Source organism: Saccopteryx bilineata, chromosome 5 (assembly GCF_036850765.1).
Source record: "Saccopteryx bilineata isolate mSacBil1 chromosome 5, mSacBil1_pri_phased_curated, whole genome shotgun sequence".
NCBI classification, from domain to species: domain Eukaryota; kingdom Metazoa; phylum Chordata; class Mammalia; order Chiroptera; family Emballonuridae; genus Saccopteryx; species Saccopteryx bilineata.
In genome coordinates this window covers 52,843,632-52,860,300 of record NC_089494.1, presented here as the reverse complement: position 1 = coordinate 52,860,300, position 16,669 = coordinate 52,843,632, and the positions used below count along the sequence as shown (strand labels likewise).

The window sequence follows — 16,669 nt, the reverse complement described above, 5'->3', positions numbered from 1 at the left end:
AATTTTGAAAATTGCAATAACTGAAATTGAAAATTCCCTGGATGGGCTCAATAGCAGAATGGAGATGACCAAGGAAAGAGTCAATGAATTTGAAGACTCTTTCAATTACAGACCAATATAAATTACCTAATCTAAAGAAAAAAAGGCCTGACCTGTGGTAGCACAGTGGATAGAGCATGGACCTGGAATGCTAAGGTTACTGGTTCAAACCAGTGACTGGACTTGCCTGGTCAAAGCACATACGAACACGTGACCAAGGAACAACTAAAGTGAAACAACTATGAGTTGACATTTGTCATTCCCTTGCTCTCTCTCTCTTTTCTCTCTCTGTAAAATCAATAAACAAAATCATTAAAACAAAAGATGGGGGTGCATGGTGAACAGAACCTCTGGGAACAGTGCAACAATACCAAAACTGCTAACATTTATATCATCACAGAAGTAGAAGAAAATGTGGTGTAAAAATAAATATTTCAGGAAATAATTGCTAAAAGCTTTCCCAATTTGATAAAAGGTATAAAATTATAGTCAAAAGGCTCAGTTAACCCTAACCAGGATAAACCCAAAGAAATCAATATCCAGATATAACATAATCAAACTGATAAAAAATAAAAATAAAAAATCTTGAAAGCAATCAGAAAACAACTGATGCATTATATATGGGGGAACAATGCTTTAAATTACTACCAACTTCCCATGAGCAACACTAAAGACAGAAGTGAATAACAATTTTAAAATACTGAATAAACGGCCAACATGGAATTCCACATTCAGTAAAAATATCCTTCAGGAATGAAGAAGGTGAAATAAAGGCCTTTTCAGATGAATGAAAACAGAATCTGTAGCCACTAAAATTGCTCTAAAAAGAAGTGCTAGATAAAGTTCTTCAGATAGAAGGGAAATACCAGAAGGAAGGCCTGGAACATTATGAAAGAACAGTAGAAATAATAAACATCTGTTTAATTACAGTAGGCTATTCTCCTCCTAAGTTATTTAAACATATTTAATATTTGAGAGAAACATTAATGGTTGAAAAACATTTATATAACTTTATCTCATGGGTATGTATCACAGACACATGACAAAGAGAAAGAGAGCTTCAAATAGCCCAAAAGAAAGCAGGAAATAAGGAACAGGAATAAGAAAGAGAGGGAACAAACAGAAAATAATAAAATGCTAAGTCTAAATACAAACATATCAAAAATTACAGTAGCTGTAATGGTCTAAACACACCAATCAAAAGACAAATATTAGTAGACTGGATAAAATAGCCAATACCAACAAAAAAACATGACCCACTTGTATGATGTCTGCAAGAAATCTATTTTAAACATAATAATATATAGGTTAAAAGTAAAAGAATAGAAAAGGATACACCTTGCTAACACTAGGGTGGCTATATTAATATCAAAGAAAGTAATCTTTATACCAGAGAAAATTATAAGAGATAAAAGACATTATATCATGATGGGTCAATTTACCAATAAGACATAAAAATATTACATGTGTGTGCACCAAAATTATAGAATTTCAGAATATATGAAACAAACTGACCAGACTGAAAAGAGAAATTTTAAAAGTCCATGATATTTGGCGATTTTAACATTCTTCTCAGTGATCAACAGATCTAGTAGTCAGAAAATAGGCAAGAATATAAAAGAACTAAAAAACAGTATCAATTAACAAATCTAATGGACTTTTTTTTAAAGATTTTATTTATGGATTTTTAGAGGACAGAGAAAGGGGGGAGCAGAGGAGCCAAAAGTAACTCATAATAATTGCTTCTCTTATGTGCCTTGACTAGACAAGCCCAGGGATTCGAATCAGTAATCTCAGCATTTCAGGTTGACACTTTATCCACTGCACCACCACAGGTCAGGCCTAATGGACAGTTAAAGAACATTCCACCCAACAACTGCAGAATATATTTTTTCCCAAAATGCACATGAAGCATTCAGTAAGACAGATCACATCTAGGTCACAGAATAAACCCTAACAAATTTTTTAAAAATTAAAATTATATAAAGTATGTTCTCTGACTACAGTAGAATTTGAATAAAAATTAGTAACATAAAGCAAACAAAAACCTCCAAACAGCAGTCAATTTAACAGCACAATCCTAAATAATGAATGAATTAAATAGGTAGCCTCAATGGAAATTATAAAACATCTGGAACTGAAGAAAAATCAAAACAAAACATCAAATTTTGTGGGATGCAACTAAAGCCATGTTAAGAAGGATACTTACAGAATTAAAGTATTGTATTAGAAGAGTCTCAAATTATAATCTAAGCTTGTATCTCAAAAGGGGGGAAAGTAACAAAACAAATCCAAAGCAAGCAAAAGGAAAGAAAAAGAGCAGAAATCAATAAAACTGAAAATAGAAAATCAGTGAACCAAAAAATAGTTCATTATAATATATAAAGAATTCTGGCCTGACCAGCAGTGGCGCGGTGGATAGAGCGTCGGACTGAGATGCAGAGGACCCAGATTCCAGACCCTGAAGTCACCAGCTTGAGCACGGGCTCATTTGGTTTGAGCAAAAGCTCACCAGCTTGGACCCAAGGTCGCTGGCTTGAGCAAGGGGCTACTCGGTCTGCTGCAGGCCCGCGGTCAAGGCACATATGAGAAAGCAATCAATGAACAACTAAGGTGTCGCAACGTGCAACGAAAAACTAATGATTGATGCTTTTCATCTCTCCGTTCCTGTCTGTCTGTCCCTGTCTATCCCTCTCTCTGACTCTCTCTGTCTCTGAAAAAAAAAAAAATCTGAAAACTCAGTAGAAAGAAAACAATTCAATTTAAAATGGGCCAAAGATTTAAACAGACACTTCACCAAAATAGGATATATGTGATAGCAAATAAGCCCATGGAAAGATGTTCAACATCATTATTTATTATAGAAACAAAGTAAAATCATGATAAGTTATGATTACACACCTATTAAAATAGGTTAAAGCGTCGGCCTGGAGTGTGGAAGTCCCGGGTTCGATTCCCGGCCAGGGCACACAGGAGAAGCGCCCATCTGCTTCTCCACCCCTCCCCCTCTCCTTCCTCTCTGTCTCTCTCTTCCCCTCCCGCAGCCAAGGCTCCACTGGAGCAAAGATGGCCCGGGCGCTGGGATGGCTCCATGGCCTCTGCCTCAGGCGCTAGAGTGGCTCTGGTCACAGCAGAGCGATGCCCCAGATGGGCAGAGCATCGTCCCCTGGTGGGCATGCCGGGTGCATCCCGGTCGGGCGCATGTGGGAGTCTGACTGCCTCCTCTTTTCCAGCTTCAGAAAAATACAAAAAAAAAAGTTTTAAAAACTGACAATACCAAATGCATTCAAGGATGTGGAGCTACTAAAACTCTTATACATGGCTAGTGCAAAACTGAATAGCCCTTTTGAAAACAATTTGGCAATTTTTTACAAAATTAAACATATCTTCACGATATAACCCAGTAATCCTATCACTAGATAGATACTATACTCTAAATAAAAATTTATGTTCATACAAAAAGTTGGACATGAGTACTTATGATAATTCTGCCCATAATGGACAAAAACTATAAACAACCCAAATATCCTTAGTCATGAATAGATAAGCAAATGGTAACACATTCAAGAACTAAAATATTCAGCAATTAGAACAAATGGACTATTGATACGTTCTACAACTTGGATGAATCTCAGAGGCATACACTGAGTGAAAAAAGCCAATCTCAAAAAGGTACATAGTCTATCATTCCATTTATATGACACTCAAAAAGACAAAACTATAGTGATGAGGAACAGACCCGTGATCGCCATGATTAATGTGAGAGAAGCTTATAGTTATAAAGAGATAGCATGAACATTTACTGAAGGGAGGAAACTGTTCTGTATCCTGACTGTAACAGTGGCTACACAAATCTGTACATGCATTACAATGTATAGGATTCATAAAATTCATAGAATTTTTAATGACCAAAATAAAATGTCAATTTTATTATATGCTAATTTTAAAAATAAAATTAATATAAATAAAAATAATTTTATAAGCTTATTTTAAAATGTAGGACACAGATATCCCCAAATAAGACTTGACTATCTGGGTTACATCAAAGATTAATTTGACCATAAATGAAAACCAGGAAGATAGTGATGTACTCACCACTGCTTGCTCCTCTACAGTTTCCATTACTAGAATCCATGGGGAAATCTGAAAGTTGATATAATAACATAAGAATCATACCATATTCATTATTGTTTTAAGAATTCACATATAAAAATTTAAATCAGTCACAGGTGTGATTTTATTGATCTTAGAGAGAGGAAGGAAGAGAGTGGGAGAGACAGAGATAAGAACATCAATCCATTCCTGTTCGCACCCTGACCAGGGACCAAATCAGCAACCTCTGCACTTTGTGATGATGTTCCAACCAACCAAGCTATCCGGCCAGGGCAAATATAGGTGTCTTAAAGCAGTAGATTCTTATTAGCATCTGGAGGTTGGCACTCTATAATTTATAGGTCAAATAAAGACAAGACCTATTCTTTCATGATTGAAAGGTAATATATTTATATTTTCATGAATCCTCATCGACACTGCCTAAAATTTCCAGGTTTAATAAATAAAGTTTTTGAGTTTCACAAAATTTGTGAATTATGAGCATCCTACACTATAAAACCCACGCACATATTAGGCACTCGCCCAACACTTACCTCTTGTTGACTAAAAAAAAACAAACACACCTCCTCAATAAAAATACTGCAATACACATCCAGTAGAAACTATACTACCAATTCTGAATTCTGATCCTTTTCCAGGCTAGCAAGAGGCAGTATGATACTCTCTCATGATTCTGGGCAGCGGCAATAAGCCACAGCTCCCAACCAGGCATGATCACCAGGGTAAACAATACTACACAGTGTACTGTGTTGCCAGCATTTTGGGGACCATGTGTTTTGAATGCATTTAAGGTAGACTAGCCTAGGTGATGATGTTTGTTTTATTAAATGTATTTTCAACTTACAATATTTTTAATTTACTATGGGTTTGTAACCCTATCGTAAGTCAAGGAGCAGCTATCTCTATATAAATGGGCTTTCAAAATACAATGATAAAAACAATCTTTTAACTGCAACCTGATGGTCAAAAGACAGATTCTCTTCCTCAGAGAAGTATAGTTTAGAATGGGTTCTGGTTCAACTGTTCTTTCTCTTAATAGTTTTTTGGACTTGGACAAGTCAGTTAACTTCTGTATTTGTTTCAGTTTTTTTATTGATTGATTTTAGAAAGAGGAGAAGAGAGAGAGAGACATTGACTTGTTACTCTATTTATTTATGCATTCATTGGTTGATTCTTGTCTGCGCCCTAACCAAGGACCAAATTGCAACCATAGCATATCAGGATGACACTCTGACCAACTGAGCTGCCCAACCAGCAGGGCCACTTCGGCTTTCCTTTCTGCAAAATGGAAATAATAGTGCCCACCATGTAGTTATTAGAATAATTATATTAATATGCAGAACACACTTCAAACAGCACCTAGAACATGTGAAGTGTTATTAGTTCTCATTCTGTTGCTGCTAACGATCCCTTCTCCTGAGGATGATACATCCTCTCCCCGGTCATGCTATTTTTGTTAAATGCATATTATGCTTTACCACTTATCAGTCACTTCATGTGAATATTTCTTTTGTTCTTCACAATCCCCAATGTCAATATCAAATGACTTGCTCAAGGTACAACATTAATGGCAAATCTGGAATTCCAACTAAGGGCCTATATTAACTCTAGAGCTGTAAATTCCTTCAAATTGAGGAAAATAGCCAACCCTTTAATTACTCTAAACTATACATCTATATGGTGGCCCTTGATTTCTTCTTTTTTACACATCTAGTAGAAAGAGAAAGGCCAAAGACAGCTTAGTCAATTTTGCTATTTATAGCAACAACTATTTGGAAGTTTTGCTGCGAACAAAATTTTAAAAAAAGAAGTATTATTAAAATAAGATTTGGGGACCACCGATAATTGGGTTAGCTATAAATAAAATACCAGAACACTTTGAGACATTCTTTCCTACCCCATCTAGAGTGCCTTTCAATATTTTACATGATGAAGCATCCTTAAAACCGTGTTTTCTCTCTAGTTTTAATCTAAAATTTCCATTTCTCCTTCCATCCCATTTTTCTCCTATCACACTAAATAAGTCTTCCTTCTTGGTATTTGGCCCCTCAAATATTTGTAGACCAGGCTAAAGAAAAGGCTGCCTGTTCCTCAGAGAGTGGAGAAATGATTAAACAGCAGTTCATGCATGTGAAAGTTGGCCCAGCTCTGCCAGGCGAGACAGGGCCTGGAGAAATGTGTTGAGCAAGAGCTGGGGTGACAAGTTAACACTACCACAGAGACCAGCAGTGACTGAGGAGTGATTATAAAGCCCTTGGCATGGCAAGCCATGGGTGTTGTATAAATAGCTGTTAAATATCATACCATAAATTTTCTTAAATACATGATTTCTATGTTTCTGAGATAAACTATTTGAAACTAACAGACATCCATCAGATTCTTTTTTTCCTGTTGCTCCCAAAGGAATTTGTTTCCAAGCCTGAGGCCCAGGCCGATTTGTACAAAATGAAATATTAAGTTTATATATTCAGGAGAAGATCTGCTTTTCCAGTTAGGTCCCACTGTTTTCCAGACTAGAACTGATGATGAAAGTTCTAGGTTGTATCTGCAGTAACTAACATACCATTTCAAATGAACAACAAAAAAGAAATATCAATGTGCTATAGCAATGGTAATCATAGTAAAACAGCTACAGCAGCAGCAACAATTTGTTAAGGACCATGAACCAGGTAGTATGTATGCTGTTTAATTTCATGCCTGTACCAGGCTTCCCCAAACTACGGCCCGCGGGCCACATGCGGCCCCCTGAGGCCATTTATCCAGCCCCCCACTACACTTCCAGAAGGGGCACCTCTTTCATTGGTGGTCAGTGAGAGGAGCACTGTATGTGGCGGCCCTCCAATGGTCTGAGGGACAGTGAACTGGTCCCCTGTGTAAAAAGTTTGGGGACCCCTGATAGACAGTACTGTCCTCATGTTCCAGGTCAAAAAGTTTTGAATCAGAGAGGTCGCATAATTTCCCTGTGTTAACAGTTGACATGAAGCAGAATCAAGATTCAATAACTGGTCTGCCCATACTCTTTACTCACCATACAATTAAAGATTTGATGAAACCTCTTAATTAACCGACTGAATAACTAACTTGAACTGATAAAATTCTCAGAAAAAGCAGTCTTGCATGTAAATAGCTATATAGTAAATGTAAAATGTGAGAAAAGAATAAATTTAATGTAAGTTTATTAGTAATGGCCAGAATATGATCTTTTCTTTATAAATATATGTTTTGCCCTTACTATTTCAAAAGCAAAAAGCAGTTTGTAGCAATACTCCATTTTAATAAGACTTTGCTTTGTAAAATGTCCTAAACTTGTTTGTGGAGTCACATAGTACTATGAGGAAACTGATCCATGTGAGTGATAGGATTTGAAAAATCTGCCTGGCATTGAACATTGAAGGGATGTGAGAGGTGGTCCCATTTTATTCAGGAAGACCTTATGTCTGTAGTCAGCTGGGTTTTGGTCAGTAGACATGGGGGCTCTGTTTATACCTGGAGAAGGAGGTCTGGGGATAGGGGGAGGACCCTGCCTCGTGAACTATCATGTCCCACTGAACCAAGGAGTATATTTGCATCATAAATTAAATGGGCCACATGTGGTAGTTCCTAAGTAATTCCAGGTGCCTGACAGTTTGACCTGGGAGAGGGAATGTAATTTTCAGCCAGCTGGCCTTAGAAGCCAAAGGGACCCTTCAGGCTATAGTCCACCCCTCCATTTCCCATCCCCATGTCCCCTTCAGCTCTTTCCTGCCACAACAGTCTGATTCACACTGAATGTAAAGGTGGGGGGAAGGGAGACCATTATTAAATATGGTTCCAACTGCCACCTACCCCCACTTACTTTTCTAGCAAGGATTCTGTCAGCAAAGCAGCAATGATGGCATTTTAAAATAGCTCAGAAATCATGTCCATGGACTGACAAATTGTTTCCATGCATGTCCTATTTATTTGAGTGCCTCAATAAAGCAACTGTTCTCCGTTTGGTCCACAATGATAGGTAACTCCAGGACACTTAAGGAACTGCTTCCCATCCATATTGACTATGGCTTTTTTTTTTTTTAATTGATTTTTAAAGAGAGAAGAAGAGACAGAAAGAGAGAAACCAATTTGTTGTTCTACTTATTCATGTCATCATTGGTTGATTCTTGGATGTGCCCCGACCGAGGACTGAACCTGCAACCTCAGCATGTTGGGACAACGCACTAACCAACTGAGCTACCTGACCAGGGCCTCAACTATGGCTTTGGAGAGCCATTAACCCTGCCAAACCTCTCTTATTTGAGGACCCTTTCTGAGAGGTTTCAGAGCAAGTCTTCTCCTTTAAGGAGAGGAATGCATGCCAGTGTGAACCATGGGCACCTCATTCCTAGCCCCTGGCCTGAGAGGAGCTCCAGCATTTAACTGATTCTAATTACCTGGCAGCCCAGAGCAGCAACTCACTGAGCTCTTGCAGAGTCTACACAGCCTGTGACAGTAGCGAGTTTAAGAGTTGTCTTTGTGACCTGTGGTGGCGCAGTGGATAAAGCGTCGACCTGGAAATGCTGAGGTCGCCGGTTCGAAACCCTGGGCTTGCCTGGTCAAGGCACATATGGGAGTTGATGCTTCCAGCTCCTCCCCCCTGTCTTTCTCTCCCCTCTCTCTCTCCCTCTCTCTCCTCTCTAAAATGAATAAATAAAATTAATAAATAAAAAGGCTAGTGTGTTCCAAAAGGAAAATTAAAAAAAAAAAAAAGAGTTGTCTTTGAGCCCAAAGATTTTCTTTTTAATTCCTTTCTGATGTTTTATACAACCAGTTCTTTGTTATTGATTAAAATCGAGAAGACCATAGGTATATTCAAAGAGCAATAAACTAAGTGAGTTGACCATCAAAAACTCTTGACATCTTTCTGTTCAGTTTTGGTTTTGTGGTTATCTGTACAAATACATTTTCCCTCCCCACTCACTTTATATTAAACAGGTCAAGGTGCACAAAAAGCAATTTTTCTTTAAACCAGTTCCCTAACAATCAAAAGCTATTACCTAGAAATGGACTGAGGACATGAGCTTAGGCTGAGCACATTGAGTGGCAAAAGAAAAAGTTGATGCCCAAAAATTAACAAAGAAGTCAGTCAAGTAAGTCCTCACATCCCAGAACAGAGCTGACCTGGGAAGTTTATCATTAAAAGTTGGGTTTATTTTTAAAGTACATAAAGGGTGAAGTTTGAGTTTGGGTTAATTGGTAGGAGTGATACTGAGTTAGAATTAAATGGACCATAATGAACTAGGTCTAGTTGGGGTCTTCAGAGTTATGACTCATAATGAGACCTAACACTAGTGAGAAAACAACTTGTGGTTGATTCTATTAAATGTAGAACGGCAATAAAGTTTTATGGTAGGGAAAAATTGGAATGAATGGGTGGTAGATGTACACACAGAGAAAGAGCATGAAATAAGGTACTCAAGACAAATTATTTGCAGAGCATAAGAGTGGGGTAAGTGGTGAGATTAAAAATAACATTACATGAGTGTGTGATGATAACATACCTTAAATATAACTCCTTTTGTGCATATGTCATTTGCAAAATGACTGGAAGGCATGTGGGAATGTGAAAAGCACCCAACAATTTCACTTGGCCAGCTCTGCGGCTGGAGAAAGTCACAGAAGCTAATTAGCAGTGCATAGCAATGTTTCACAGCTGTTTCCGTCGGGTATGGAAGAACAATTTCTCTCATTGAAAGGAGAGGGAAATTTAAGGTGAAGGTAATTGCTCAAATTGGATTTTGAGCAAACACATACCACTAACATCTGTGGGTCAGAATAAGGTTACTGAAATTATCTTGGCATTTTTAATGATTAGAAGGGTGCTTCAGTATTCTGTTTTCACCATACAATTTTGACAAGCAGCTAAAACATTACAGATACAGACAATGAGTGATTGAGAAAGCAAGAGAATCAGGCAAGAAAGCTCAGTGCTTGTAAACAAAATTAGAAAAGCATCACTATACAAGATCTGGTTATTTCCACGTGCAGAGTGGAGCGTGAAAGGTCAGTGTTGCGTAGAAGTGCGATGGGAGTGGAAGGAACAGTGTGTTTTAGGGAAACACATCACCTCTTGGAAGAGAGTGCATCCGATGGGAAGCGTAATGAGGCGAAAGAAAAAAAGGAGAAATTAGAGAGGTGATCCTAAGAGAAAAGACTGGATTAGAGAGTCAAGACTTAGTAATAAGGTCTTCAAGAAGTAAGAAGGGCTGTAACGCAGGGGGAGAGGCCGGGCAAGGGCAGAACTCACCCGCTCCGTCCGCAGTGACGATTGCCTCGGGAGAGATGCACACTCCGCGGTCATAAACCGGCAGCTCCTCGCAGGCCAGGCTCTCCGGCCACGAGTGTCGGTACTTGATGAGGATGGGCTCACAGCCCTGCCGGGCCCGCTCGCACACAGACTTGCAGGGCTTGATGGGCTCGTGCTGGAAGTCAAGGGTGCAGATGGGCGCGTACATCGCACAGAGGAAGAAGAGCAGGTCGGGGCTGCAGTGGGTGCCCAGCAGACCTTCGAACTGCTCGATGGCCAGGATGGCGTTGGCCTGGGTGCTGTGGTGCAGGTGGTTGGGCATCTTGGTCATGTTCCAGGGCAGGGACTTGCACAGGGGGATGCGGACGGGCTCACAGGCTGCAGCCCGAGCTCCGGGCACGCGAAGCAGGCAGAGCGCCGCCAGGGCGAGCAGCCCGGCGCGCAGCAGGAGCATCCCTCCCGGGCTGCCGCAGACCATGATCCCGGCAGGACGGGGCAGGGTGCAGCAGTGCCGAGGGCGCCGACAGGCCCGCTCTGCCGTCTCCTCCCCCCCCCCCCCCCCCTGGAACTGGACACAATGATCTGGGAGCTTCTCCTCCCCCGGCAATCTCACAGCTTCCTAGGATCAAATTCCCCCAATGGGGTCCCACGAGCTCCGCCGAGCTCCAGCCGCCGCCGCCCCTGCGGCTCCTGCGGCTCCTGCCGCTCTGGCTGCCCTTTCCCGACGTCTAAGCCTTCGGGGGCAGCAGCATCTATTTATTCCCCGTGCCCCCTGGCAGGAAAATCAGACTTCGCAGATGAATCAGAAGAGAGGAAAACAAGAGGACGCGGTCGAAAACAAAAGTAGAATTCAACTGGGGTAGTTGTTGCTCTGGGGTGTCGCGTCCCCTGGATTACAAAGAAGGTGTTAAAAGAGCATAAAAATGTCCCAAGGGCGGAGGACGGGGCGGAGGAGGGTGTTTGGGAAGAGGAAGGTAGGGAAACCAGAGGGAAATCTAATGGGGGAGGAGAGTGCAGGAAGAGTTTTCAAGTCCTGTAGGCTGAGCCAAAAGATCCACTTTTTTGCTGCGAGCTGCCGCGGCTGCAGCGACCGCGGCTGGCAGGAAGGACAAGCAGGAGGAGCCCCGACGGGAGGTCTGCGCCTCGGACCCGCGGGGCTTCGCTTTTCTACCTACAGGCCAGAGGGCAGTCCCACCCTCCGCCCCTCCCGCCCCGTGCAGACCCAGCCCTCCAACGCCTGCCCCCCCCCCCCCCCCGCCCGATCCCAGGAAGTAGGGGATTTGGGGAGAGAAGGTCTGTGGGTTGGACGCAGAGGGAAAGGAAGCCTTGAGAAGCAGTAAGGATGAGACAACCCAAGACAGCTCTGACTTGAGCCCTGCACCTCTTCCCCACCCCCAAAGTGTGGAGCCACCCTGGCTGGCTCCAAAGATGAGCCTCTGGCCCACCCCAATTCCCAACTGAGGAGTGTCCCCAGTTCTCCACTTGACCCACCTCGTCCCTCTTTTCCTGGTAACGCCTACTACAGCTTTACCTCTATGATCACCACAGCTCTGCAGAGTGTCAGACACGAGGGAGGGAGACTTAAGCAATGTCACTTTAAATATCCAAGTCACAGAAAACACAGACCCTTGTCGCAATGGTGGAGCCTTAACCCAGAGCTCCTGACTACAGAGGGGTCGCATTTTGAATAACTAGATGTGCAGGGAAACTGCCTTTCATTTAAAAAGGAAGACAACGAAATGCTGTACTTGATTGCAAATAGGCCTCCAGAAGCAAGAAAAAAATTTTTGTTTGTCCTACAGACAGAGCTGTAGAGTTTCCCTTTTTAAGCTTAAGAAGGAAAACTAACAGCTTTAAAGTACTTGGACATTTTTTCCACTGATTTTACTCACTAAAATAAAACAGCACTTAGTATTTAACTCTCCTTACCAATAATTTTGCCTACCAATTGAGAGAAATGGGTAGGAAAATTGCACCACACATATTAACGATGATGATGATGACAACAATACAACCTTTTCCATCCAAAGGAGTTTAGTCTAGGGAAGAAAATAGAAAACAGATCCCCTCCTGGTCTGCTCCTGCCACTAATGAGCTGCCTCCCCCACCCACTTCCCAGGGCACAGGCCGTCACACCCTGCCCTTTCACTGGGAAATCACTGAGCAGAAGGATTTCAGAATGTCAGAAAACACAGCCTTCATGGAGAGGAGGAGGAAACAAACCCTAAAACAAAACAGGAAGTCACCTTTGCTCTCCATCACTGAAATATTTCCCTGCTTTAACCCACTTATTTCTCAGTCAATAATAAGCAGAAGAAGGATACCCCACTTTGGAACACACAGTGAGATGTCAGTTTGCATTCTCCAACCCTGACGTGACAGCAGTTATGAAATGTCACTGCTGACTTGAGATTGTGAAATTTTATCTCTAAAATTACCATAAACAGCAGTAAAATTTTAAGAAGTTTATTCCACTTAGGAGGGGAAAAAGTAAAACAGATGGTAGATAGGGAGTCAGTATACAAACTTTGCCTGGTTTACAATTATTTAGTCATTTGAAAAAAGAAAGTAAAAAATTATATTAATAAACTAGATAAAAAATATTTAGCAAGTAAAATTTAGGGGGATATTTTTAAAACAGTCAACAATAGAGTATTTGGGGGCTATTCTGTATTAAGGATATACAGGTGGATTTTCAGTAAATTAGAAGAAAGAACTGAGGAACAGATAGAATAGATGATTCTTTGCTAAATACATTTTCCTGCTATCTTAAATCTTAATAGCAAAAGAAGAAATGAGTAGATTATCTTAATGGTTCTCCAACTATCTGCAGTAAAGTCTGTTTTTCTTCCCCTGCACAGAAGTCAGTTATTCCCCTGTATCTAACACATTCCCTCACTACTTTTCTCTAATCCAGGGTTGTCTTTATCAAAACCCAAAATAAGTTTCAGTGCCTCCCAGAAGCCTTCTTTTTCATTTTTCTAGTTAGTTTCCCTTAAAAATTATTCATTTTTGCAAATTATTCTTTAGTACTTGACAATTTATGGCTTCAAAAAGCATTTTTTCATGACACTGGGGAACAAAATTTTTGTTGCATCCACAAAAGCACTTGTTCTTACCTAATTTGAGTGTGCTGATCTCAAATCTGACATTAGTTTTTCTCTGTAAGCTACAGGTTTTTTGCAATTCAAGATTTTAGGTTTTCATATTATTGTAAAATTTTCAACATTTAGTTTAACATAATGAAGTAGAATGTCTTCTTGGGCATCATCTTTGTGAAAATATAATTTATATAATGCAGTAAATACACTAAAAGATATGATTGCATCAGAATTTGTCTACAATTTTGAAATAGAACATATAAAAACACTTATTTTAATCATAAAATTTGCACAAAACTTATTTAAATTCTATTCAGGCAAAAATTTGTGTTTGTAGCTCTTGCGTTTGTGTACTTGTTGAGGACAATCTCATTAGATGCTCCAGCAGTAATCTGCTCATCACTAACAACTCCAAGATTTTCAGGAAACTTATCAAGGTGACTGTTCAGGAAGTAAATCTTAACCCTCATGTTACATCCAATGTCGCGGAAAGCCAACAGCATCCTTTGAACCAGAAGTTCATAGTTTTCTGCTTTTTTGTTGCCAAGGAAGTTCTTTGTAACTGCCACAGAAGACTGCCATGCTGCTTTCTCCTCCTTATTCATCTTCCTGGCAAATTCTTCGTCACGTATGAGGGTTTGAATTTGAGGTCCATCAAATATACCTGCTTTTATCTTCTCAAAAGGCAAGGCAGGAAAAGCAGAAATAATATATTGAAAGCATTCACTTTCTCTATTCAAAGCCTGAACAAACTACTTCATTAAGTCAAGTCTGATGTGAAGTGGGGGAAAAATGATCCTGTCTCCAGTAACTACAAGTTCATTCACAATATTTTGCATCCCTACTTCCAGAGCTTCACGTTTCGACCATTTCTTCTGTGTCCAGCATTTCTCCTGAGCTCGGCTATCCCACAAAAACAGAAAGCAAGCATACTTCCCGAAACCTCTCTGTTGTCCTAGCAGGAAATTTACCATTTTCAGATCCACACAAATGATCCAGTTATGCTCCTCATACTTCAGAAAGTCGAAGGACAATTTTTATGTCATTCTTACTAAGTCAGTCAATTCGGGTTGCCTGAATTGCTGAGGTGTTAATGACTGCTTGGCATAAGAGGAAGACACTTCAGATTCTACAACTATTTCCTCATGCATCTTATCAAAATATTCTTGATCACCATGTTCACTTTCTTCATCCTTAGAAGAAATAAAACCATTGAAGACTGGAACTGGGAGTGTCTCAGAGTGTGGGATAGGTCGTATTGCTGAAAGAAATTAGGATATGCGATCATATGCCATTTTTTCTTGCCAATTCCCTTTGTATGGATCGGACAGAAATAACAGTCACTGCTGTGGTTCTTAGATTCACGCCAAACCGTGGGAATACCAAAAGGCATTCTTTTGCATTTTCCTTTTGTCCAGTCACAAAGCATTTCCTCACAATTATGACACACAATATGAGGAGCCCAATTCTTGTCTTGATTGCCAAGGGGAACTTGAAAATAGGCAATATATGCATGTGTCACAAATGATGAAATATTGCGCCTTTGACGTTGAAGTGTGTAACAGCCACATATATAACAGAAGTTGTCAGGACTATTCTTACATTTATGCCTACTCGAAGAAGCCATGATTCAATCTTAAAACAAAATAAGAGGGTGTTTTTATCAGATAACAATTTTTTACATTTAAAAACAACTACAATTATGTAAAAGTGATGTTTGTAAAACATTAATTGCCTTGTGGTTATGTTCAATCCAAGAGTCGTTGCCCTTTAACTCTGATTTAAAAACCAATGCATGCCATTAACTATAACAAAAATAAATTAAAATTGCATAAAACCTAGAGCATGCACCAAAAAACGGATTCAGATTTTGAATCAGCGATGCAGAAATATATAGAAACAGTTTTAAAACCTCATGCAACAGAAAATGAAAAAAAATTTGTTCACCAGTGTTATCATTCTTCCTTCTCATCTTCACAGGGAAAAGAAAAGGCTTAAAACAGCAGTCCTGTAGGATTGGCTATTAACAACAAGTCAGGTAATAACAAGTGTTGGAGAGACTGTGGAGAAAAAGGAACCCTTGCCCTGGCCAATTGGCTCAGCGGTAGAGTGTCAGCCTAGCGTGTGGAGGACCCGGGTTCGATTCCCGGCCAGGGCACACAGGAGAAGCGCCCATTTGCTTCTCCACCCCTCCGCCGCGCCTTCCTCTCTGTCTCTCTCTTCCCCTCCCGCAGCCAAGGCTCCATTGGAGCAAAGATGGCCCGGGCGCTGGGGATGGCTCTGTGGCCTCTGCCTCAGGCGCTAGAGTGGCTCTGGTCGCAACATGGCGACGCCCAGGATGGGCAGAGCATCGCTCCCTGGTGGGCAGAGCATCGCTCCCTGGTGGGCAGAGCTTCGCCCCATGGTGGGCGTGCCGGTGGATCCCGGTTGGGCGCATGCGGGAGTCTGTCTGACTGTCTCTCCCTGTTTCCAGCTTCAGAAAAATGCAAAAAAAAAAAAAAGAAAAAGAAAAAGGAACCCTCATTCACTGCTGGTGGGAATGCAAATTAGTACAATCATTATGGAAGAAAGTATGGTGGTTCCTCAAAAAATTTAAGAATGAAATTACCATATGACTCAGCAATTCCTCTACTGGGCAATCTTGGATTGAACATAACCACAAGGCAATTAATGTTTTACAAACATCACTTTTACATAATTGTAGTTGTTTTTAAATGTAAAAATTATTATCTGATAAAAACACCCTCTTACTTTGTTTTAAGATTGAATCATGGCTTCTTTGAGTAGGCGTAAATGTAAGAATAGTCCTGACACCTTCTGTTATATATGTGGCTGTTATACACTTCAACGTCAAAGGCACAATATTTCATCATTTGTGACAGACATATTTGATGGACCTCAAATTCAAACCCTCATACGTGACGAAGAATTTGCCAGGAAGATGAATAAGGAGGAGAAAGCAGCATGGCAGTCTTCTGTGGCTGTTACAAAGAACTTCCTTGGCAACAAAAAAGCAGAAAACTATGAACTTCTGGTTCAAAGGATGCTGTTGGCTTTCCGCGACATTGGATGTAACATGAGGGTTAAGATTTACTTCCTGAACAGTCACCTTGATAAGTTTCCCGAAGATCTTGGAGCTGTTATGACGAGCAGA

General features: G+C 40.4%; 1 protein-coding gene across 1 annotated transcript in view; it reads right to left on the bottom strand.

Annotated features, from left to right (window-relative positions):
• FRZB (frizzled related protein) overlaps positions 1-11,540 on the bottom strand; it is a 31,561-nt gene extending 20,021 nt beyond the window's left edge. Inside the window, exons 1-2 of the mRNA XM_066232784.1 lie at positions 10,415-11,540; positions 4,135-4,182 (exon numbers count right to left, since the gene is read on the bottom strand). Coding sequence (XP_066088881.1) covers positions 4,135-4,182; positions 10,415-10,892 — 526 coding nt within the window. The 5' untranslated portion in view covers positions 10,893-11,540. The remainder of the gene's footprint in view (positions 1-4,134; positions 4,183-10,414) is intronic.
• Between the last annotated feature and the right edge of the window lie 5,129 nt (positions 11,541-16,669).